The sequence below is a fragment of the Lactuca serriola genome, chromosome 6 (genome assembly GCF_051521515.1).
Source record: "Lactuca serriola cultivar US96UC23 chromosome 6, Lser_US96UC23_V15, whole genome shotgun sequence".
Lineage (NCBI taxonomy): Eukaryota > Viridiplantae > Streptophyta > Magnoliopsida > Asterales > Asteraceae > Lactuca > Lactuca serriola.
Window position 1 is genome coordinate 197,265,324 of NC_136413.1, and position 25,789 is coordinate 197,291,112.

General features: G+C 36.5%; 1 protein-coding gene and 1 long non-coding RNA gene across 2 annotated transcripts; both read right to left on the bottom strand.

Annotated features, from left to right (window-relative positions):
• Positions 1 to 2,340: 2,340 nt before the first annotated feature.
• Positions 2,341 to 4,010, bottom strand: LOC145059394 (uncharacterized). The gene is made up of 2 exons (XR_013686758.1): positions 3,969 to 4,010; positions 2,341 to 2,851 (listed from the first exon to the last, which is right to left on the bottom strand). It is a non-coding gene; the product is annotated as an uncharacterized LOC145059394 (long non-coding RNA).
• A 7,080-nt stretch (positions 4,011 to 11,090) lies between these two features.
• LOC145060537 (putative mitochondrial protein AtMg01250) lies at positions 11,091 to 11,495 on the bottom strand. The gene has a single exon (XM_079008184.1). It carries the CDS (start codon positions 11,493 to 11,495, stop codon positions 11,091 to 11,093), a length of 405 nt encoding a protein of 134 aa, XP_078864310.1.
• Between the last annotated feature and the right edge of the window lie 14,294 nt (positions 11,496 to 25,789).

Genomic DNA, 25,789 nt, shown 5'->3' on the forward strand with positions numbered 1-25,789 from the left:
CTCCTCACTCCCAGAGATCAATGATGGAATTAAAATCTGACCAGTTTTACTTAAATCTATTTCCGAAACCTGCAACCCCCACCTCAACCCATCTTATTCTTCGACAAGACTAAAAATAATCTATTACAAAGAAAACCCTCATATGCAAAATAAATAAATACATAAATAAATAAACTCTATGATGTAACACGTAGATGCATGATTGATTCACAAACTCAAAAAACTTCCAAACTAGTTGCTAAAAAAGTATGTGGAGCAAATAATCCACTACAAATCTAATGCAACAACAAACTCTCTGATGCCATACATCGGATGCAAGTCTATTAAAAAACCCCGAAAAAGATTTGATTCAAAATCTAATTCAAGATGCAAAATCTGATACACCAGATGCACGATCAATTCAACAAACCCAAATGCATCTGATGCAAGATCGATTCAACAAACTCTAAGACTGAAATTTGTGGTTTGATTAATAAATATAAGACGAAGAGGAAGTCAATGAAGATTGAGGATAAAAGAAGGAGAGAAGTCGTGCAAGTTTAGATGGGAGAACGCATCGTTGGAATAGATTTTAGTTGTGGTCTTTCTGGTTTATCACGAAGGAGATGCGAGAATGGTGCAATTATGTTGTGTTGAATTGGGTCAGATTCACTGCTAATATAAGTGGGTGGTGATGCAAGCGGTGATGGTGTAAGAGGATACGAAGAGAAAAATAGGTTTCAAAGATTTCTTAACATACTTTAGGGCTTTTAGGGCAAATCATTTTTAAAATTTTTTGAATTTTTTTAAATATATTTAATAGTATAAAAACGGAAAAATATAAATAATATAATAATCAATTTAAAAATATTATATCGGAAAAATAATTGTTTTATGTTTGGTAGAGACCAAAGACAAAAAAATAAAAAAAATAAAATAGAAACTACAAGTTAAAAAATATATTAACGGACCAAACACACAAATTATTCCAACTTAGAAAGAACATTCATGTAATTTACTCATAAATAAAATTTTTAATTAGTAATAATAATCATAATCAACAAGTAGTGTACCTACTTTATCCCAAACATTGGAAACAAATTTGATATAGATTGAGGCCAACAATTGCAATGTGCTAAGACATAAATGTCGATAGTGAATGTAACCTGAGAAAATATACGAGTATCTAATCAAGTATAAAATCTGGAATATGAAGAATATTAGAAAAACGGGATATAGATATACTTGGATCAGTGAGAGTTTTGAAACACTTTCAGAATAAAGCATTTCGAGGGTACACTCAAAATCTCTAATCGGATGAAACTCACTGTTTTTCTAGAATGGAGAAAGAAGAAGATGTTATGAAATCTGTGAAATCTGTACCCAAAATGAATCCAAAATTGATCATATAATAGAAACTAACTTCCTATTTTAAAATTGACATATGGTAGTTACAGGAAAACAACTTCCTGTCCAAAAACGGTCATATTACCAGTCACAAACTAACTTACAACCGAGTCTATAAATAAATCACAAAATCGACCCCAGCCAGGGGCTTTGCGCCTCTGCCTCTTGGACCCCGCCAAGGGCTGCCGCCCCTTGGACCCCGCTCCCAGGGGAGCTGCCCTCGGACCCCTGTCATTTTAGGGACTTCACCCCTAAATAGCAGTATACTTTCAACAATGACAAAATCAAACAAATGTGAACTCCGCAGCATACTAATTTGTTCGATAATTGTCAAAGTGACATTGATCAACAAATTAATCTCATTATACTTAAATAATATTAGTGATATAAAATCACCAACAAAAAATTGCATTAGGCTCCAATATTTTAGAGAGAAAAAATAATGAAGAACAAGAAATGTAGTGTTTATGTATATGTTTTGGGCAACAAAATTTGTTATATGCAGATGTATTTATAGGCTTTTAAGTGACAGTTAATTGTCACAACCGAATGCTCAACTGCTTATAGATGTATGTATATTGACATATATTATGACTATCCTAGCAACACAAATAAATGTAAATTCCTTATCAATTACATTACCCATTTTTTTAGAAAAAATAAACTCGACAAGTTCCTATACGACAATGTTTGTTCTTCTTGTCTTTTGACGTGGGACAAAGTCCTACAACATACAACAAATTCTAAAATTCGAAGTTATACCATGATCCAAGTTCGCTTTGATTGCGAACTATGTCTCTCAACTTGCATAATCCACTTACCGACTATCATTTTTTGAAGTAACAAAATTAGATAGTTTTGCTTTTGATATACAAATCCTAGGGTTTTACTACTCTTGCTAGCAAGGATATATGTACATGAAGAAAATAGAATATTATGTAGCACAAATCAAAAAACAGTCTCAACATATGTCATAATCATATTAATTTCATTTAACATGGATTTAACAAAGCATAAACGTAAAACACATACAATCATATTTACATATTTATACACTAATTAAAACACACATAGGTAACATGGATCAGTGAGTGAGTTGGACGAACTCAGCCAACATTATTCTATCACAAGGATGTATACATATATATCTTATCCATGTTTTCAATGCATATACCACATAGAGGTTGATTTTACAACTATTTACCAGACCCAGGACGCTTGGCAAACCCATAAAAGTGGTGAGAATCTATTCCTTTTCCGAAATCATCATCAAACCCATCCGCATGTATAGGATGTTTGTCCATGGTATACTTATTTTCGATAGCAACATCATTGGTTGTGTGACTACTCATTTTCCGAGGGAGATCTGAACCAGATTCAATGGTTCCTGTGATCAACATTAGGCCAAGAAAGAGTACAAACCAGTTAATCTTAATTTCCATTTCTTGATATCTTCCACAAATTCCTGAAAAATACAATTAACATTATGAAAGAATAGGTTTCATATATTTTCTTCATTTAATACTTTTTATTGTTGATCCTATTTGTAACAGTACTTAATTTGTAACCAAATCTATATCCGAAAAGTAGATGTTAACGTTGCTAAAAACAAGCCTATATTTCGAACTCATGGTCAAGATCCATATACATGGGATTATCTCGAAAACATAAAGCTATACTGAACCCGTAATTATAAAAAACCATAAAATTTAATGATCTTTCATATAATTTATTTCTTGCGTCGATATATAGATAAGATCAATACTCTATACATAACTATTATTAGATATGTAAATATTAAAGTAAATTCTCATTATTTACCCGCACCGAAAATTAAACCTACATCACTTTTCTATACTAAGGGGATGTTTGGATAATTTAGATTATAGCTTATTAGCTTATTTGCGGTGTGAATAATCAATAAGCAATAAACAATGGGAGAGATGTTTATTAAAATTAGTTTATTTAGCTTATTTCTATCACAATAAGCTGATTTTTAAAGATTTCTATCCAAACACTTAAACTTAGCTTATTGTGGTTGGAATAAACAATAAACAATAAACAATAAACAATAAACATCTTTTTTTTCTCTATCGAAACACCCCCTGATGGAACATGTGAAATACAACATTTTTGTTTAATAGTCATCAAAAAATTTGCCAAAATACACAAGAATATTCCAAAGAGAACGTAGAAAAAAGATCACCTCTTTGATATGAAATTTTACCGATATTTTCTACCAACAACGGTTGTTATTTCTATAAATCCGCACATAATTTAAAAAGAATAGTCAAATAGCATGGATCAACATGATTTCCCTCTCAGCTGTGAAAGATGATAATATTGACGGATATACAAGATGAAAAACTTCCATAATCAAAATTATCTAAAGTTTTTACCCTTTTAATTTAATACACCAGCATGTTTATCTCTTACAGTTTATATGAACACAAGATATACATACAATTTTATAATTGATGTAATATGTATTTTCTACTAAACTGCATGCCCTTGATTTATGCATATAGAAATGTATAATATGCAATGCAGTAAGTATCAATAAAAGGGTAAGAATCGCATACCAGAAACTATTTATTTATTGAAGAAAGTGTGTTATTGACAAATGGCTTCCGTTTGTGTTATATAGGGGATTTTTTTATTCATTTTGACATTTTTAATCCGCATTAAAATTAATAAAATATTTATTAAACCTAGTGGCTTGCAGTTGCACTCACGAGATGCATTGAAATTCTATAAAGGATGAAAAGTTTCAAAATTAATAGGGTAATATTTAGATATTATTAAATGGAAACGAAATACAGTAAATTTTCGTAGGCTTATATTTCCGCGGTCCTATGCAATACTGAAAAGGGATAACGGTTTAAAAGGGTAATATATTATTTAATTTATGGACATTTGGTCATTGAATATTTTTTTCGTCCATATTTACCCCTTCAACTTGTTAAACTGTACACATTCAGTCCTTATAACCGGTTACTCCAAGTTAACCGGGAAAAATAACTCAATAGGGTAATTATTTCTCATTTTGTATACATTTAGTCCTTAATATTTTTGTACATATTTAGTCATTAATATTTTTTTTGTTTACAAATAAGTCATTTTTGTTTTTGTACACATTCAATACTTATGAATGTTTTCTTTGAGTTTTTCTCACGACATCTTACGTGGGACAATCATTGATGAAGTATATGGGGCTGTTTATGTTTATGTGTAATGTCTCATTTTCACAAAAAAAAAATCATTTTTAAATAAGACAACTCCCTAATTATAAATCCATTATTAAGAAAAATCGTTTATTCCAAAATACATTTATCGAAAATCAGAGTAATATAAGTAACGTAGAATCCTCAATATTGTTGATGAGTGTGTACAGTCATGCATTCACCTTCTCACGACCAACGATAGAACCTGAAAACATAAATAACTGGATAATCACATAGTTTAGAGAGTTTCCCCCAAAATACCCGATACAACAAACGTATTATCATGCATAATGGACCCACACTAATCAGATTGGAATACCTTGGCCAATCAGTTATCGGACTGGAACGCCAACATGCAACATGTCAAATCAGTCATCAAACTGGAATACCGAGGGTTTGTTGGCATGCTGCCTTAACCCTACCGCCCTTCTCGAGTCTCCGTGCCTATAACTTATAGTTGGTCCGCACCAGGTATCTTGGCCTACATCATATAGCAAGACCACCTCAACCTATCCCACCACCATACGGCTATTACACATAAGATGTCGTGAGAAAAACCTAAAAAAAATCATTCATAAGTACCGAATAAATACAAAAATAAAAATGACTTATTTTGCAAAAAAATATATATTAAGGACTAAATGTGTACAAAAATATTAAGGACTAAATGTGTACAAAGTGAAAAATATATTACCCTATTAAGTCATTTTTTCCGGCTAACCTGAAATAGCCAGTCATAAGGACTAAATGTGTACAGTTTAACAAGTTGAAGGGGTAAATGTGGACGGAAAATAAACTCAGTGACTAAATGAGTACAAATCGAAAAATATATTACCCTTTTAAGTCATTATCCCTACCGAAAATGTATATAATTATTCGTTATAAAGAAAAAAAATTATACTGATATAAAAAGATGGATTTTTAGACCGACATATTTAATATATAGCGGGTTGAGAGAAATTAATATTATTTTAATCAGATCGAAAAATTCCAAGGAGAACGTAGAAAAATGATCACCTCTTTTAATAATATGAAACTTTACCGATATTTCTACCAACAAGGTTGTTATCTATGATTTCGCACATTATTTAAAAAGAATTGTCAAAATGGCATGGATCAACATGCTTTCAGGGGCGGACGTAGGATTTTACAGTATGAGTTGCACGGGAGAGTCAGGGGTTACACGGTAATAGAAAAAATAAAATTTTCAAAAATTTTCTAAAAAATTTCCACCGTGGTCGGCCACCCCTAGGTCCGCCCCTGCATGCTTTCCCTCTCAGCCATGAAAACCGATAATATTGAAAGATATACAAGATGAAAAACTTCCTAATGAAAAATATCTAAAGTTTTTGCTCTTTTAATTTAATAAACCGATATGTTTATCTCATGAACAAAAGATATACATACAATTTTACAAAGGATAATTTCATATATACTTTGGGAAACATCAAAATATTATATTTATCCAACCTAAAATCTAAATAATATATTTATCCTTTATAAATTTCAAAATATCATATTTACTCATTCAAAATTCTAAATGTCATATTACACTTCACAAACTTCAAAATATCATATTTTGCCCAAAACACAATTACTTTTTTTTTAACATTTTTAATAAATTTAAATATTTAGTTTTAGTAATAGAGTATTCTACTCTTCATCAATTCCTCAACATTCATTGATTGATTGAACTTCAAAATCTAATCTAAAAAATCAAGTAACTGACTGAGATTTTTTTGGAACAAAACCAAACGTGCTCAATGTATTCATGAAGCATCTCAAAACAGTTTGAGTAATTAAAGGACTCTTTTGCTTTGAATTTTGACAACATAAATCCTACTCAAAAGTAATAAACTAAATGTCCAGTGAATTTTATCTTTTTTAAATCAATTTTTAAAACTGACTATTTGTTAAAGTCATACTTAATTCAATAACAAATTCAATTTTAAACACATTTCAAAATTTTCTTCCTCACGTTTTAAAATCCTAGCAAAATCATTGATATTATATGCAAAGATCTCAAATAAAGAATCTATCATTCTTGTTCCAAAAATCACTTTAATTAACATTCTTTTAGATGGGCGTTTGAAATTGAATTAGAAATTTATAAAGGGGGTACTATATTAAATTGATAAATATATGGATTTAAAAAGATTATATATATTTTTAAAATGTTTAAAATAAATTTTGGATAAATATAATATTTTAATGTTTATGAATCTACTTTTATATATATATATATATATATATATATATATATATATATATATATATATATATATATATATATATATATATATATATATATATATATATATATATATATATATATATAATGTTCTTTTTTACGATATAGTTACAATCCAAAGTTAATCTTTTAATTCTATTTACTTGTTTAATATTAAAACGAAACATCTCAATAAATACTAAAAGGTGTAATTATTTATCTAGTATTAGAAAGTATGAGTAAATCACAAAAATTTCCTAAACCTACCGGTTGCACTCACGAGATGCACTCAGACCCTAGAAAGAATGAAAGGTTTCAAAATGGGGTAATATTTAGATATTTTTCTATGGAAAACGAAATACATCAAGTTTTCATAGACTTATATTTCCGCATTATGAAACACTGAAAATGTATATAATTATAACGTTGTTTTTTTAAAACCACAAATATTATTAAAACGCCTTGATTAGCAAGTAACCAAATCATGGAAAAGAGAAAACAAAGGTCTCAAACGGGAAAGAAAAATACAAGCAAACAAGCAAATTACAAAAGGTGTGTAAAAGGTGAGTAACACCACTCTACCCCACTACCACAACCCGCAAAGCTCCTATACTTACATCAATTATAGGATGTGGAAATAATAGTATCCGCCACTTTCGTAGGGGCAGTAAAAGAATTTTTGAACACCCTATCATTCCTGGCTAGCCAAATAGACCAAATGGTACAGTAGAGAATCATGCTTCCGATCACTATTCTTTTACACCTGTTTCCACTGGTAGCCACCGAATCGAGAAAGTCGAACATATTGCTAAATCTCCTAGTCTGAAATCCGCACCATCTGAAGATCCAGTTGTGAATCTCCTGAGCATTTTCGCATTAAAGAAAGAGATGATTTGTCGTTTCCGAATCATTGCGACAGAACGTGCAGTGGTGATATCGAGTTTGAACTCCCCTATTTGCTTAGGAATCCGTCACTGGAATACACCCTAGCATAGCTCTCCAAACGAAACATCGAACCTTGATAGGTATAAGCTTTAACCAACACATAGTAGGGCCTGTACAGGATATCAATTTTGAGTCTATAATATGTGACATTCCCATTTTCACGGCCAGAAAAGACCGATTTTTTTGTTTATGCTTTATAAAAATCAGAGCACCTCTTATAATAAAAATGTTGCGGAATTTGTTCCCAGTAAAACATGATAAATACGTTATCAAAGCATTTCCGAAGAAAAGTATTTTTATTCATTTTAAAACATTTGGGATGCCATTGTCAATACAGAAACATAAGTATAAACATAACTTACATTCATTATCACTAGTGATTTATATCTCCTTAATCTCTCAGTGTAATGTGACTTCATATCAACACTTGTGATATAAATAAGCTGAGTAGGTCAGGTTGGGAAACCTGGTGAGTACATAAGTTTTTCAACCCACAATAATATAATTATTATGTTTAAACAATCAAACAATCAACCAAATTACCCATCCCCATTATCTTCCTTACTCTCAAGAGTCTACCCTAAGAGTCATCTATCCTGCCTTCGTTCATTCTGAAGTCTTTTGCTTCCAGGGTTATAGGTCTGGCACTAAGTCCATAGCTGCCAATGCTCATTCGTAAAGCACTAATTCCATAGATGCTAAAGTTCATTCATCGGGTACTAAATCCATAGCTACCAGTGTCTAGGTACTAAGTCCATAGCTACCAACGTTTATCTATTAGGTACTAAGTCCATAGCTACCAACATTTATTCAATACTCACTAAGTCCATAGCTGCCAATGATCACTCATATCATCTTTTATCTCTCATCATTCATCTACCTATGCTATACCCAACATATTTGTAGATATAAAATACGTATACAGTTTAAATCATTTAAAACTTGTATAAAATCGTTCATCCAGCATAGATAGCAAGTATACATATAATTGCACATATAGCACGTAGTTTATATAAAATACTTCATATCTGTGTAAGATGAAAGAGACCATGCACTCACTCGATTAGGTCGTGATTCTGAACTCAGACAACGCTTCGTTATCTCAAAACAATTTTCCTCGACAAAACAACGGGTTTTTATTAAAAACCGGGCTTCGTTGGAGCAGCGTTTCCGAGCCGAAAGCTTTTCTTTTCGGAGCCGTTGGGCGCTTCGGGGCTTTCTTCTCTTGCTAGGGAGGTTCCCTAGACTTGGGAGAGGTTTAGGGAGGTTAGAGAGAAGTTAGAGAGAGAAAGAAAGGCTTATGGTGTGAAAAAAATTATGAAGAGTTCATCTCTTATTTATAGGAATTTTATAGTAAAGTAGTCTCCAAGCTTTGTCCGTATCTTTCGCGTACGAGCTCCGTTTTCTACGTTCTTTATATCCACACATTGGTATTTACGAGTACTACAACTTTCATTTAGACCCCGTCGGCTAATTCTCCTCTATCTCAGATTTACAAAAACTGTATCGTATTTATCGCGCACGAAGAGTAGCGACTAAGCTTCGTCCATATCTTTCGCATACGAGCTCCGTTTCCGACGTTATTTATATCCACACGTTGGTATTTACGAGTACTACAACTTTCATTTAGACCCCGTTGGCTAATTCTCATTCTATCTCGGATTTACAAAACTGTATCGAATTCGCCGCGCTCGAAAAGTAGAGACTAAGTTTCGTCCATAACGTTCGCATACGAGCTCCGTTTTTGACGTTATTTATATCCATGCGTAGGTAAAAATAAAATATACACCTTTCCTTTTTACTCCGTCGGCTAATTCTCGACCGATCTTAATTTTAACAGTAAGAGGAGATTATACTTTTAAATGTCCGCGTAAAATTCATAACTTCTACATACAGACTCTGTTTTCGTCTGTCTTTTTACCGTTGAGTTCCTATTAATGAGATCTTTAATTCTCATTTAGGTCGCATAGGCCAAAAACCGCTCGATCTAAAATTTGAGTTTCGGGTTGTGCACTGCTAAGCCAAATCTTAGAAAATTCATAACTTCCTCATACGAAGTCAGATTTGGGCGTTCTTTTATTTTGTATGTTCTCAGTTTAATGTATACTACAACTTTTGTTTAGATTTCTAAGGCTAAAAATTCCTCCATCGTAAATTCACTATTTACGTCTCCCGGTGTCGTGCCGGTTTTTCCATAGAACTTCGACAGACCATAACTTCTTCTTTATAACTCGGATTTCAACGTTCTTTATATGTACGGAACCCTTGAGACGTATTCTACAACTTGGTTAAGACTATTCCTTCTAAATAATCTACCATTAAAAACTCATTTTGAATGCCTAATGTCTCTAAATTGACTAGCCCGGATCTACGGGCGTTACATAATACGCCTCATGTTGCCCACCTTGTATACATCATCTGGAGTCAGGGAGAATCTGAAACCATAAGGTTGGGAGGTCCCTATCACTTCCATGTCACCTATGTCACAGTATAGGCCCAATAATTCATGTAGTTCAACACTGGAGGATGGTTCTTGCCTCCAATCCTAAGTGAAACCAGCACATGTCAAAGAGAGTAACTAAGATGCAACATTTAACTTTTTCAAATTTATATGAATGTGGAGTTTTGACTTGGAATGGGATTTTTCCACACCACGAATCCTTCCAAACAGAATTTTCACATTTTCACCTGGTATGAGGTTGAAATACTCGAGGCAATCTATGTGGAGAGGCTCAAGGGCATTAATGGATTTATGAGTATTATTCCAAACACCAGATGAAGTTTTCCTAGCAATATAGGTAGTTGGCTTTTTGCTAAGGTTATGAATGCTCACGATGACATGCTTCTATAGACTATTGTTGTCGTTCATTAATCTCCACCACCATTTAATTAGCAAGGCTTAATTTTGTGCTTTTAATGTGGATATGCCAAGGCCACCAACAACAATAGGGGCATTAATCTTCGATCAATCAATCCAATGTATTTTTCGATTCAGCTCCCCCCACAGACACAGGAAGTTGCATCTTATTTTCTCAAATTTATCAATTATACCATGTGGTGCCTTGAATAGTGACAAGTAATATGATGGAAGGCTATTCCGAACTGATTTAATGAAGGGTTATACGACTGTTGAAGGATAGTGTTTTGGCTTTCCAGTCAGACAATCTGGATTTGAATTTTTCCAAGATGGGCTGCTAATGTTTATCTAAACCCATGTTTGCCCCTACGGGTATCCTTAAATAAATGAAGGGGAAGGAGCCCGTTACACACCCCAATAAGCTAGCCATTGATTGAATTTCAGAAGTCTAGGTTCCAACATCAAAGAGACGGGATTTTAAGAAATTTACCTTAAGGCCAGAGGATGTGTGGAAGTATTTCAAGATTGCGGAGAGATTCTTTATATTAGACCGATTCCAGTCGCCCACAAAAATTGCGTCATCTGCATAGAACAGATGGGAGAGATTCGGACCATTTACAGGTAGCTTTAAACCAGCTATCAAACCTATCTCTCTAGCATTCTTGATGGCTTGGTTCAATCCTTCCGTCACTATTATAAATAAAAATGGGAAAAGTGGATCGCCTTGGTGAACACCTTTCAGTATGGAGAATTCGTCTGTGGGTGACTCGTTTACTAGAACCGAAGTGCGGGAAGAGGAGAGATATTCCCTGATCCACCATCTCCATTTGCCTCCAAAGTTCATTTGTTCCATGATTGAATCAAGGTAGTACTAGTTAATAGAATCGAATGACTTTTCGAAATCGACCTTGAGCATAAAGATCTGCTTGTTGCTCCTTTTTGCCCAGGAAAACACCTCGTTCATTATTAGCAGGCCATCGAGTATATTCCTGCCTTCAATGTAGGCCGATTGAACCTCGTCCACAACCGAACCTACCACCTACTTCAGCCTAGTCGCCAATAGCTTTGCTATGATCTTTTACATGCATCCGATAAGGTTAATTGGTCTGTAGTCCCCAAGATTTAATGGATCGGGTATTTTTGGTATTAGAGTGATGAATGATGAGTTGCAACCAGGGGAAATGTATCCATTTCTCTCAAAGTGTTTAAAAAAATAAAAAATGTCGTCCTTCATCAAATCCCATTTAGATTTGATGAGTTTAAATGTGAAACCATCGGGGCCCGGTGCTTTCTCGCCCCGCAGCACCAAATTGCTGATTTAACTTCATCAAGAGAGAAGTATGCATCCAAGAACATGTTTTGATCTCGAGATAACTTGGCGAAGTTGGGGCTCATGAATTTAGGCTTATCAGGCCAAAACTCATGGAATTTAGCATCAAAGAACTTGTGAACTTCCAATTTGATGGCTTTGGGATCAGTCACCCATGCACTATTGATCGATAAGCCATGCAATCTGTTTCTCCCGCTCTTACTTTTAATGATGCCATGGAAATATTTTGTATTCTCATCACCAACACATATCCATTTCACTTTGGCCTTTTGTTAAAGATCAAATTTGGCGATGTTCTCAAGTTCAAGGATTTTAGCTTTATCTTCCCTCCACGAAGTCCTTTCATGATCACTTAGCGATCTTGACTCTGCAACTCTCTCCAACCTGTCCACTTTTAATCTCAACTCTTTGAGAACGCTTGTTTCCTTTTGATATTCAACAGTTCTCCAATCACACAGTGCTTTCTTTACATGTTTAAACATGGCAAGGAGAAACCTATCAGCCGATCCAAATCCATTGAAAGATTCCCACGCCACATCGAAAATTTCATTAAAGGAAGGCATGTTCATCCAGGAATTGAAGAAACGAAACGAACAAGGGCCAAAGTCGGCATTGGAGTTTTTTTAGAATCAAGGGCGAATGGTACGAGTACTCACAGGGGAGAGCGATAACAGTGGAGAGGGGTTGTTGATTGATGAAGTTGGGGAAAACAAGGAACCTGTCAATTTTACTGAACTTATGACCTTCCTCCCTATATAGAACGTGAATTTTCTGCCCCTATTTGAAATTCATGCAAATCAGCATCAATGATGAAGTTGCTAAAGTCTCTGGCGGAACGATAACAGAATTGAGAGTTCATCCTGTCCTCCGGTATTCTGATTATGTTAAAATCCCCAAAGAACACCTAGTTTCTAGACGAAGAGTTTTTCAAGGAGAGCAAGTCTGACCAGAGGTCCCTTTTACGGTAATTTCTTGTGGGGGCATACACATTCACCACCGATGTAATACCCTAAAGGCCTTTCCAATGTCCAGTTATCACAATATAGTAATGGGAGACTGATGGACTAATTTTAGTGAAAATACAAGGGTCCCAAAGGCAAATCAAACTACCAGATCTTCCTGTTGGATTAACTATCTCCAATTCATTACTTGTAGAACCCCAGCACCCAACTAGATCAATGTGATTAACGTCCGCCACACGATTTTCCTGTAGACCGATGAAATCAATCTTATGACCTTGTTTAATTTTGTGAATCCAGTCCACTTTATGGGAATCCCCATACCCCTGACATTTAAGCTCATAATATTCATCTGGAATTGATAATTGCACCTTCACCTTGAGCCTCATTGTTGAGAATTTTGACCAAGTTGTCGCTGTTCTCTGCCTCCATTTGGAAACCCACATGTTTGCCGACACTAGAGATGAACATAACCTCATTTGAAGAGGAGCACTCATCAGTCGTTGATTCCGAACAATGGTGCGAGACTGTGACATTTAAGTCAAAATCACCATCGAGTTGACGAGGGATTTGGCGTTGCCTAGAGATCTCGGGTGCCAAAATTCTGAGTTTTCTCTTCTAGGAAAGGGGTTCTTCGGTGTTATATGGGGAAGCATGGGTTGGATCATGGTTGTTGTCAGAAACAAATTGGGTGGTTGCAGATGGGATCACCAAATGGGATGTTGTAACGGTGTTTAGTGGGGCTGACTTGGGCCTGCTAACTGGGCTAAATGGAATGTAACGTCTGGTTCCTGGTACACATTTAAATTATAATTTATTCATTTTTGTAGAGCAACTTGACGATTTGGGAGCCCCAAACTCGTCGAGTAGAGACGAGAAGTGACGTGGGTTTTAAGTAACCTACTCGACGAGTTGAGAGCCCTCAACTCGACAAGTAGGGTTGCTAGAATGAAACCTAATTTCGGGGTTTTGCACCCTATTTAAGCATCTTAATGCCCACATGTTGGCCTCATTTCTAGCCTCCAAGTCCCAAACCCTAGATTCAGAAACCCTAATGCATTTGTGAGCTTGGGAGACATTTTTGAGTGAAACTTTGTGTGTTTTGAAGCTTGTGAAGGAAGGAGAAGCTTGGGGATTCAAGAAGAAGCTAGTAGATCCAGAGACTCCATTTCTTTCTCATCATTTTCTTGTAAGCAAGTCTCAAACTTGCTTAGTAACTTCTTAGATCTATTTATTATCATTTTATTGGGTTTTTGGTCCAAGAAGCTTGATCTTTCGGATATGGACGTCCCAAGTGAATAAACCATCAGATCTGGAATCATGGAGGGCTTTCATGGCATAAAGGTGCAAACTTTATGGCCATTGAAGCCCCATGCAAGCTATAGGATGTCATTTTGACCTTTTAAGCTCCAAAAGGCCATGCATGGAGGGAAAGGTGGAAGCTTTACTTGTTCATGTAGTGTTTAGGGTCTAAATCTCTGTTTGTATGCTTTAGCTTGGATTATTGATGATTTGTGGACCAAGACCTAGGTCCTAAAGAGTTAGGGTTTGGGCTAGACCCATTAAGTAAGGGTATTAACAGGTGTTAATGATCCATTGCACATCACCGACTTTGTTAGTTAACGCTGTGTAGAACAAGTTGACAACAGAAGCAGAGTCAACGTGATCTACGAGCACTGCCTTCGTCAATTGCCAATCAAATGGAAAGAGTACTTCCAGCCACCACGCCATGGCCCACTAGTTGGCTTCACTAGTCATCGCATTTGGCCTACAGGAGTAGTCAGACTCCCGTTCACATTGATTAGTCATGATGGAGTAAAGGATATAACAAGGGTGCTCGAATTTTCGGTTGTCGATCGCCCGGAAGAGCACAACATTCTCTTAGGCCAGCTTGCGCTTTTCAAGCTGCAAGTAACCCCATCTACTTTCCCCGGTGTTCTAAAATTCAGCACGAGTGATGGGTCAACAACGGTAGTAGCGACCAAGTCGTCAATTGGGCATGACACCCCACGAGGGGCAAGGCAGGAAACCCAATTGCATCAAAACAAAGGTCGCCAAAAAAGAGAAGACCCACAAAGGAAATCTGTTGTGGCATAGGTGCCAGCCCATGAGACCAGGAAACGACGGCAAGTTATGTTCAATCGACTTGCAACATCTCTCCTACAGAAGGGAACTCACGCCGATCCAAGGTACGCTTAACAAGAATACAGAGTGACAAGCAGACGATGAGAAAACGCTATCCCACAGGTAAAGGCGACTGCCTGACCCATAATTGAAAACCAAGCAAGGCCCAACAAAAGAACAATTCGGGATGCAGAGAAAATCTTCGTTGATAAACCAAAGCCCCTCAGGACAGAGGGCACAAGTACACGAAACAAAAAAGCGGAGGCAGAATGTCGTTCTTTTTAATGAGTAGGTTTTCCCGTAGGAGAGCACCAACAAGAGCCCTCGGTAAGCAAATCAACATTTACAGTGATAGCGGGACATGCATGGAAGATGGGTACGCAGAAACGCACAGGAGGCACTCTCACCCAGCCAAGGGCAGGCGCTTCCCACGGTTGCAACACACATCGGGTCGCAAAGAAAGACAGACGAGAACATCCCCAGGGAATGAGAAACGAAACATAACTCCCCCACGCCAGGCCCCGCTGGGGAAAATAATAGGAAGCCCCAAACTATGAAGGCTAACCCACATCAGGCGTAGAAATACGTTATTGCCAAACAAGAAGTATGGCCCAACTTCGCACATAATAGCCATACTTCAGGTGCCAAAGAAAAGACCGGACACATGCCCTGACACTTAGACATTCAGGGTCTATTGTCTCATGTCTTTCTTTTTCCTTTTATAAGTAATATAATTTGCATTTTGAAAAAACTTTCCAGAATTCTGTATTGCAAAAACACAAAAGATAGAGCCTGTGCATATTTTCCAAGTAGCAACAACGGTTGATCACCTATGCTACTTGAGAAAAATCTATGCAAGAATGCAGTCGTAGGTCTTAAAAGAGTCATAATATTTACCTACAGTATGCCAAATAACATCTCAGAGCTGAGATTGTGTAAATGACACAAAACGAGGGGTCGTAAAAGGTTCGTAACCTTTCCCCCTAAAAATTGAACAGTAAAGGCCTTAAGATGACGATCTCAACCAGTGTATTGGTAGCTACACCATACAGTATAGTCAACATCATTGACTATTATTTTGAGGCTTAATATCATAAGCCTAATTAAACATACATGTCAGAGGAACGTAGCTCAGTAGTAGCAGCTATGCAACATCTGAAGCACACGTTACCAAATTAACGCAAACCCTAGAACAAGGGAATGTACAAAAATGAATTATAGCTCAAAGCATGTGTATACATACAAAAAAAAGGGACGAGAACACTTCCATACCAAATACAAAAAAAAACACAGTCCATGTTTATTAGCAACCAATGTTTTACACTATACACATAGTACACAGAAAGACGAACAACAAGGGGCATATACAATTCAGCCCTCGGAGTCCGAGGAAGAACCTCCCAGGCTCAACTTACCACAAAACTGACGGAAACCACCATAATCTAACTCCCCTAACTGGAAGAGGCCAGCAAAATCCGTCTCGAAAAAAGATGTAAGGGCAATGTTGACCTCCTTAGCCCTGCTCGCCACTTATCCAGGACCTAGAACTTCAAATTTACCGGAAGATGCAGAGCAGCCACTCAGTTGCCTCCCCTTCTCAAACCCAAAGGCTTCACAAGCCTCACGGACATCCTGGACTCCTTTGGCGAACTCAACACTCTCGATGACCCTGTCAATCACACGGTCCACCCCCTTCTGCAACACCTATTGTAAACTACCTCGAGCAATGACACCTTCAGCATAGGCTCGAGCTAATTGATGTTGGCACCTTGCCAGTCTACTCGCCAGCATATCCTTATCTCGAGTGAGAGAACTCACTTGGTCCTCAAGTCGCTCTGACCGGTCCTCCAAAGTAACCACTTAATCCTCTAAAACGACTTTCTCCCAAGCTACAATGTTGTTCTGCTCAGCAAGAACTTGATGCTCCGCCTCTGAATCATGAACCTCCTCCCCCATGCCTGCCAAGGCAGCCTGTAATATTTTCAATTACCCCTGACTCACACCAGCTAGGAGAACCCGGTCGGCGGAAGCAACCATAAGGGTAGAGGTCTGGGCCGCAGTGTAACAAAGATCATCAGCCATGCGAGCACTTGATTGACCCATAAGCGAACTCATTGTGGTCGGAGGGTGAGCGCACCAACTCCATTCCTGGGCGGTAGTGTATTTCGATAGCAAGGAATCCTTAGTAATCTCCCAGCCCAGAGCATAGGCCTCACAAGATGGGGAGTGAGATAAAGCCCCTGTTTCATTGATCAGGGAAGGCTTCTCACGTTAAAGAGAATCCCCAGGCGAATTCGGTGCACCCCTAGATACAAAGTCGGAACCAGGATTAACCAAGGGTGAACCAGCGGATCGAGAGGGTGAGGACCCAAGAGAACTGGGCACCACCACTACTTCTCTCTGCTTAGGCACAAAAAAATGACCACCGAGAATATCCCTGATATCACCAACAAGCCTGGCCACAGACACAGTCTTACGAAATTTACGAGGACGAAGACCCACATCATCGTATTCCGTCTCTTCATCTGACGACGACACCACACGCAAGCTCTGCCTTTTTCCGAGTAGGTGCATTACTTCTTCCTGCTTGTACACCCTCATGCAAACTAAAAGGAACAACAACTGGTGAACAAACTGGGGAAACGACCACAACGGTTGGCTGAGAAGGTGATGTAGGCCCGTTGGAACCCACATTTCCCCCTTCTACCAAGAGCAGCCCAACAAGCTCCCGCATGCGTCTTTCAGTCACAGGAGGAGGAAGAACCTCTACAAGATCGATTTCCCGATGGCAAAGCTGGCCTTGATAGTGACCACGTAGGGCCATCTCCAAAGAAATCTCAGCCTCCGCACCTGTGAAAGAAAACACCAAAAGTAAGATATCACAAGCCAACAAGATATCTTATCCTCACTCTGTTTTCAAAAAAAGGGGGATGGGGAAGGATATGATTTGATACCACATCTCATGAAGAACATCTATGTTGTCTTCCTGCGAGCCCCCCAGGCGACACTCATACCGGCCGCAGCAAGAATAAAGTCTTCCCAGTTTTCTCCACGGACAGTAACACTCCCCATCTTTTTGCCCATGATGATGAAATTTATGAAAAGAGAGAAGGACAACTTTACCTTCGAAGTTAGCTGGTAATGATCAAGAGGGACTGAGAAAGAGTAAAAGAAAATTTACCATTCACTCTTATTTATAATGCCATTTGAAGAGAGAGATATGTGATTTGACTACCTCGTAAACATCTCTTAAATGGGTAGAAAGCTAACCATTGGAGATTTTCAATTCAAAAATCTTATATTTTTACCCTCATCTCTACTTTTACTTATTTATTTTAATTTATCCCTTGAATATATCCATAACTAATTCGTTTATTTTCAGGGATAACTTGGGGGAAATTGTTAGGGCTAGGATCTCAGAATTATAATCAAGATCCTCAAACCTAAAGATCCTGAAACCTCAGGGATCCCAGACATACTTCAGGATCCTAACTGTTATTTCCCAAATATTTATAATGGTTATATACTCTGTTATCTTTCTCACATGTGCAAAAAATAACCAGTCAAAGACTTATTCTCAACGAATAGTCGTCACAACCATGCAAGAGACCCAGAGGACCAAGTCAAGCAACGTCTATAAGTTGATCTCGGAGGATCCTGGAATTTTCGGAGTTCTTATTGCTTAGCTTTAGAATATAATAATCACTTGTATTCATTACACTACGCACGAGACTTAGCAGAACAACAACACTTGTACTAGCAATCATTACATTTTCTCTGTAATTGATATTTTTAATCAATAAAATCATCAACACAGGTGATTATTATCACTTCCCAAGGTTTTATGCCAAAGATCCTTGCAAGGATCAAGGGATTTCCTTGTAAACAACTTGTGTCACTTTGATCAAACATTTCATACTTGCATTGTTCGAAACATCACAGCCTCTCATACACTCTGGTCGATCTTTGTTTGTTCATTTTTGACCAAAACATCCATTAATATTTTTTTTCAACCGCTTTTTTTTATATATTTAAATGCTTATTTTTTTATATCCTATTAAAACATTAATATTTTTTGTTCCACTCCATCATTTTTTGGAACGTCTTCTAACATTGATATTTTTTGTTTGAATGTCTAGTTTTTTGTTATATTTCCCATGTTAACTATAAAGAAATCCAATAAATATCAAATATATCAGTTAATTCATACCATTTTACTTTTATTTTTAATATTACAACACATTATTTAAAAAATGACATGATTATCCTATGGTCATTAAAATACAAAATAATTTAGACTTACATTCTAATCAGAATATATAATGTCATAGTAAAAAAGTAAAATAAAAAATAGTTATGAAAAATGGAAGTGTTATATGATAATACTATTATATTTGATCAAGATTTGTTAACCATTTATAATAAAGTTACAAAAATATTAGGTTCAAAAAAATTATTATATAAAGTATTGTCGAGAGCCAAAAGGCCTGCATGATTTCAGTATGAACATCTCTTAAATGAAATGAAATTGAAATGATTTTGAATTTGATCAAGCGTTTCATTGTAGTAAAACTAGTTGTTTTTGTCAAAAATCAATCAAATGAATATCAACTAAAGTGAATGAGAGGTTGTGGTTGTAATTGAAGTGACTATCAAATTGAGAACAATTTTTTCACAAGTGGTTTAAAAGGAATGCCCTTGATCCTTTCTAGGTTCTCCGACACAAAACCTCATGAGGTGATAATGATTACCTACCTTGTTTAATTGCAATGATTGAAATGTGAATTACAGAAACGAAAGTATGTAAATGAGTACAAGTGTTACAGTAAGTCTAGTTGTGTGTAGTGTGCATAGTACATGTGTATTTATAGTCTATTCTACGTAACTAAAAGTCCGATACTCCCGAGATCCTCTTGAATAAGTATAAGCACAATTGTTTGACTTGGTATTTTCTAGTCTTAGGCCATAATGAAATGTTTCTTCGCTGAGAATGGGTCTTATGTTGACTATTTTTGCACATGTGGGAAATAAGCAAGAAATATAGCCATTAAATTATTTTAAGAAATAATAATAATAATAATAATAATAATAATAATAATAATAATAATAATAATAATAATAGTTAGGACCCTAGAATATGTTTAGGGATCCTCAGACATCCTTGAGATCCGGGATGATGAATAGGATTGAGGATCTTGGTCCTAACAAATGCCCCAAAATTATACCTGCGAAATATTTAAGTTAATTTTGAATATTTAAAGGTATAATTTTATTTAAACAACGATAAGATTTTTGAAATTCATACCCTAATGGATAGAATTTTATTCGTTTGATGCTCATAATGACACTGTCAAATCAATTCTCTCTCTTCTGTTACCAAGATAAATAAAGGTAAGTAGTTCAAGATTTCTCTTCATTTGCTCTTGTTTCCTTCCGATCGTTACCAACTATCTTCGAAGGTATCCTTCTTCTTCCTTCTCTTTTGTTTTTACAATATTTCAACCATGGGCAAAAAGATCACCCGCTATCGCGCCAGTATCACCGCCCCTTCTGATAACGACTTCATTGATCAAATGATCCTAACCTATAGTGAGACTTGCTCTTTTGATATTGAGGATATTGTGTTCTTGAAAGCCAATGGGGCTTTTCCCACGAATACAATGTTTAGCCCCTATGATGGTTTGATTCAACCAGACTTTGTTTCACTATCTTTGGTATGTTCTCTTGAGTACCCATTTTCTTTGGGTTTGAAATACCCTTTTTCTGGAATCATCTTTGAGTTTTTCGAAACCACTAAATATCATACATCTACGCCATGCCTGTCATTTGGAGGATCTTGTTTTGGATCAATCAGTTGAACCAATCCAATGATCTAGGCATAGGCTTAGCTAAACTGGCTCATGTTTATGATTTTTCTACCTTTGGGAACTACCTCTTTTTCCTTAAGCTCAAACCTAATAAATCTCATCTTATTCTAAAATCAGAACACAATTACAAAGCCTGGAAAGAGAAGTACATTTTTGTGAGGCGTGACTCTATTCTCAGCGGGGATCTCCTACTAAAGACTTTGGTCAAAATGGGTAGGATTTACTTTTTACTTGTAAAGACCCTGAAATTCACTTTCTTATTTTATTTATTGTGATGCAGCATTCAAGTTTGAAGAAATAGCTCCTGCCGCTGAGGATACTAAAGGTAAAGTTGCAAACATTCTTGATCTATCTGTGGCTGATAGATCTTTCAAGCTTAAACACTCCAATCTCCAAGAAGGCTCTTCTACCACTGCTTCAATGGCTAATAGTAAGGATACTGTTGTCTTCTTATTATATGCTTTATTTTTGGGTTCCTAAACTAATGGGGATCATTTGTTACATATGATGGGTTTTAGCCATAAGAACTTTCCTATGTGCGCATGCAAAACCCTAATGCTTGGATCTAGGATTTCTAATAAACATGCTTTGAATCCAAGTCTTCTAATGACTAAATAGGTTAAATAACAACATTGAAACAGATCTAGAATCATACCTTTGAGTTCCTTGTTGATCTTGAGGTCTTGGAGCTTCTAGAGTCACAAATGTCACTCCTCTAATGGCTTACAAACACCAAAGCAAGAAGAATGATTTAGGAGAGAGGAGAGGGGAGGAATTTCGACCAGAGGTTCCTTACTTTAGGTCAAGTGTCGAATTCCATCAGCCATAGGGTCTATTTATACTTGTAGACTCCTTAAGGGTTACAACCTAAACCCTAATTGGATAATCTTCTCTTAAGGCTATCCAAATCCATTCCATAGATAAGCCTTTGGACGATTTTGGCTATCCTAACACTCTTAGAATTCGTCCAAAGCATATCCCAATGGAATTACAGTCTAAAGTTTAACTATCAAACAATTGACAGTTTATACCCCTTTATTTAATTAATCTCTTTAAGTCACCAAATTAATTCTAATTAATTCTATGACTTATATTAATCAAATAACAAATATATTATTCATTATATTATTCTCATAATATATTAATAATATTTACTCTCTCTTAATAAATCATCCTATCAAGTTGCTATGGTGAAGGCAACCCAAAAGGACCATGCACAACCGGATCAAATACTTGCCTAATATAGTTACAGCCTTTGACACTATTCCAACAACATACAGGATCCAAAGCTACTCGCTCCAGTGCTCGATTTTCCCTCTTTGATCTAGAAGATGACATGTCTAGTGGTTTGATCTTGGTTAAGAAGGAAAAATCTGCCTCCTCTCTTCCTTCGAAAGGGCTCTTATTGATCCCACTGTTAAGACCCCGGGTTCCCAAAAGAGAAAAAATGTTGGGGCCACATATCTGATCTTAGAAAACCTTGGAGCCGAGGAAGCACAAGCATTAAGTATTTCTAGAATTCTAGTCATTGCTTTTTTGGTTTTGTTTTTACTAATGGTGTTCTTGTTTCAGGTGTCTGACCACATTTCTCGGTCCACTGCTGATTTGAAGGTAATGGATGAGAAGGCTGAGCTAGCCTTAAAGGAGCATGAGAGGGTATGGAAGGCCACCAATAAGGATCACCTAATGAGGGTGGAGTTGCTGAGAAAAGAGAAAGCTGAGAAAGAGGAGGAGCATGTTGTAGAGATTGCTAAGGTAAAGGGTAGCGATGTTGTGGTTGTTTAGGAAGTGATGATCAAACTTGCAGAAGATGTGCTAATGTGGTATCCTGGAATGTTGCTGGCTAGAGTGAAACCCTAGCCAAACTAAATGGTGAGTCTGTTAACACCAGTCAGGATCCTGCAGGGTAGCTAAAGGTGGGAGGAGAGGAGGAAGAAGCAAAGAAGGTTCTAGGTGATGGAAATCATGTTGTAGTTTAAATTTGGTTTGAAAAATAATTTAAATATTATTTGGGGCTGTAAGGCACTATTTACTCTTTTTTTTGTGGGGTTAGTGGGCGACCCCTTTTATTAGATTCCATGGTTATTTATGTATTCTTTCACGGTTGAAATGATTGATGTGGTTCTAACAGTAGGTCGTCTGAGGATCCCGAGATGATTATGATCCTGAAGAGTTCAAGCTTTACAAGAACTCTTGGGATCTTAATAATCTGAGATGGTTAGTCATATTCTTAGGATTTTAAAAATCGTTAGAATCCTTAAAGATACAAACCTTTACTTTTAACATAGTAAATTATTCTTAGAAAAGCAACTGCGAAAGATCCCAACTTAAGAAATTATGGGGAAGATCCCAACTTAATAAATCCACTGTGGAAGACCCCAACATAATCTATTCACTGGGGAAGATCCCAAATTAGAAAATAACTGGGGAAGATCCTAACTTTAGATAACATGACAATGTTATAAACCGTAGAGTAAAGGTTAGGATCTTAATATATGTTTTTAAATAAAATGGTTTCCAAGTCACTAAAGCATGAAATGATCCCCTTAGTCACATCCCATAATAAGATATCATGCGTTCAAATGAGGTGTACAAACCTAAGCTCATGAGAAAGAGCTTATTAACTCTTTGAACCTTATAGGGGATTAAGTAATCTTAGTTGGAGGAGAGATGAACAGTTTCTATTTGTAGTGGCTAGGATCCTTGAATTTCTGCAAATTTCAAACATTAGCTTGGGGTGGGCGTTAGCCTTGCTAATTCCGATCTGATGCTTAACTTGGTAATGGTCTTTTTAGAAAAAATAAATAAATGAATTTACACAAAAGCAAAGGGTAAAGAATATGTACCTCAAATCTACTGGGAAATGAAAGGTTTAACTTACAGGAAATACACTTTTAGGTGTATGACATTCCAAGATCTTGGCAAGATGTTTCATTCTAGGGTAGACAACCAATATGCGCCCTTTCATGCTTTTGAATCAATAAGTTATGGCCCTTTCCATTTGGGTGCCAACATGTCTGCATTAGGATACTTGGTATTTTGGAATGCTTTCCTAAAGACCAATTCACCTACCTAGAATCTTCTGACTTTGATATTTTTATTGTATAGTCTGGTGATCCTTTTTTGATGTGCAGCAATGCAGATCCTGGAAAATCATTAAGTTCATTAATAGTGTTCAGATCTGTGGCTAGGATCTCATCGTTGTTCTCCTGATTTTGGAGTTGGTATCTTGTCGTAAGAATCACCACTTCAGTTGGGATTACGGCCTCTGTTACAAATGCAAAGAAATATGGAGTTCGGCATGTGGCTGTTTTTATGTAGTCTTGTCCGCCTATAGGACGAAAGGAAGTTCCTTAACTCAACTTCCTTTCTTTTCATCTAGCCTTTTCTTCAAATTGTTGACTATGATCTTGTTGCTAGATTCTGCTTGACCATTGGCTTGAGGATGAACAGGAGTAGACGTTATCATTTTAATTTCCCAACTAGTGCAAAAGTCTGTAGTCCTTTTGCTTATGAATGGGGATCCGTTATCATATATGATTTCAGCCAAGAATCCGAACCTTGTCAGGATATCACGTTTTTATGATTGAGAGTACCTCCTTGTCTCTTACTTGAACGAAGGCTTGATCAGCTATCCATTTAACAAATAGTTTGTTATTACTAGGATGAATACCTTTCCACCAGAAGCCTGTGGTAACTTGTCGACTATATCCATTCCCCATTTAATGAATGGCCAGGAGGAGATGAAAGGGTGTAGAGGTTCCGCCGATTGATGAAGGATGTTTCTACGTCTTTGACAAGCATCATATTTTTGTATGTGTAATAAGGCCTCTTTTTTCATTATTGTCCAGTAGTACCTCGTCCTTAGTATTTTGGAGCATAAGGATTTGCCCCCAGTGTGGTCGCCACAATCTCCTCCATGTATGTATTTAAGGACTTCTTCATTTCCGTGATATTCCAAACATCTTAAGTATGGACCTATCATGGACTTCTTGTATAACATCCCTTGGATGATCAGAAATCGTGAGACCCTCATCTTCAATGCTTTGTCGCTTTTTCCTCTTTTAGGACTGTGTCATTTTGGAGGTATTCTATAATGTGTTTAATCTAGGATCTTAAAGGATCTTGATTATTTGGATCAGGATCCAGACCGTTAGGATCCTGCTGAGTGGGTAAAGGACTTGGATCCTTAGTTGTTGCAATGTTGGCTGTCTACTCACGATTGCTGGGATCTTCTAGTATTTTGGCGGGATCCTCAATCGCTGGTATCATCACATGGATTATTGGGATCCTAGTCTCTGGTGGCATCCTAAAGGAAGATCCTAGATTGGTTGATGAATCTACTTCGACATTATCTTCCCAGGAAACTTAGTTTAGGCTAAAAGTTTCAAATTCGGAGGCTAATTTTTTAAGAATTTGAAGGTATGATGCTAGCCTTTTGCCTTTAACTACATAGGATCCATTAAAGTGGTTAGTTATTAATAACTAATCAACATATAAGATCTTTGATTTGAAGATCCCTGTCTAGGTGTAGTCTCATGATTTGTGCTTCATGTTCTACTTCATTGATGGTTGCATCAATTTCAAAGTTAACAGACTAGGGTAGTATGTCCCCTTGTGGTGATTTTGGTATGATCCCAAGGCCAGTTCCTCTTTGGTTAGATGATCCATCCGTGAAGATTGTCCATCTTTCCATGTTTTCTTCCTCTAGAAGTTTTCAAATTTCCATTTCCACTTCATCTTATAGATCATCACTAATGTCTGCTAGTTCTTGTGACTTTATTGTGGATCTTGGCTCATACTTTATGTGTAACACCCATAATCAGAAAGACCAAGAAAGGAAAGGAAAACCCCAAGTCAAAGGGTC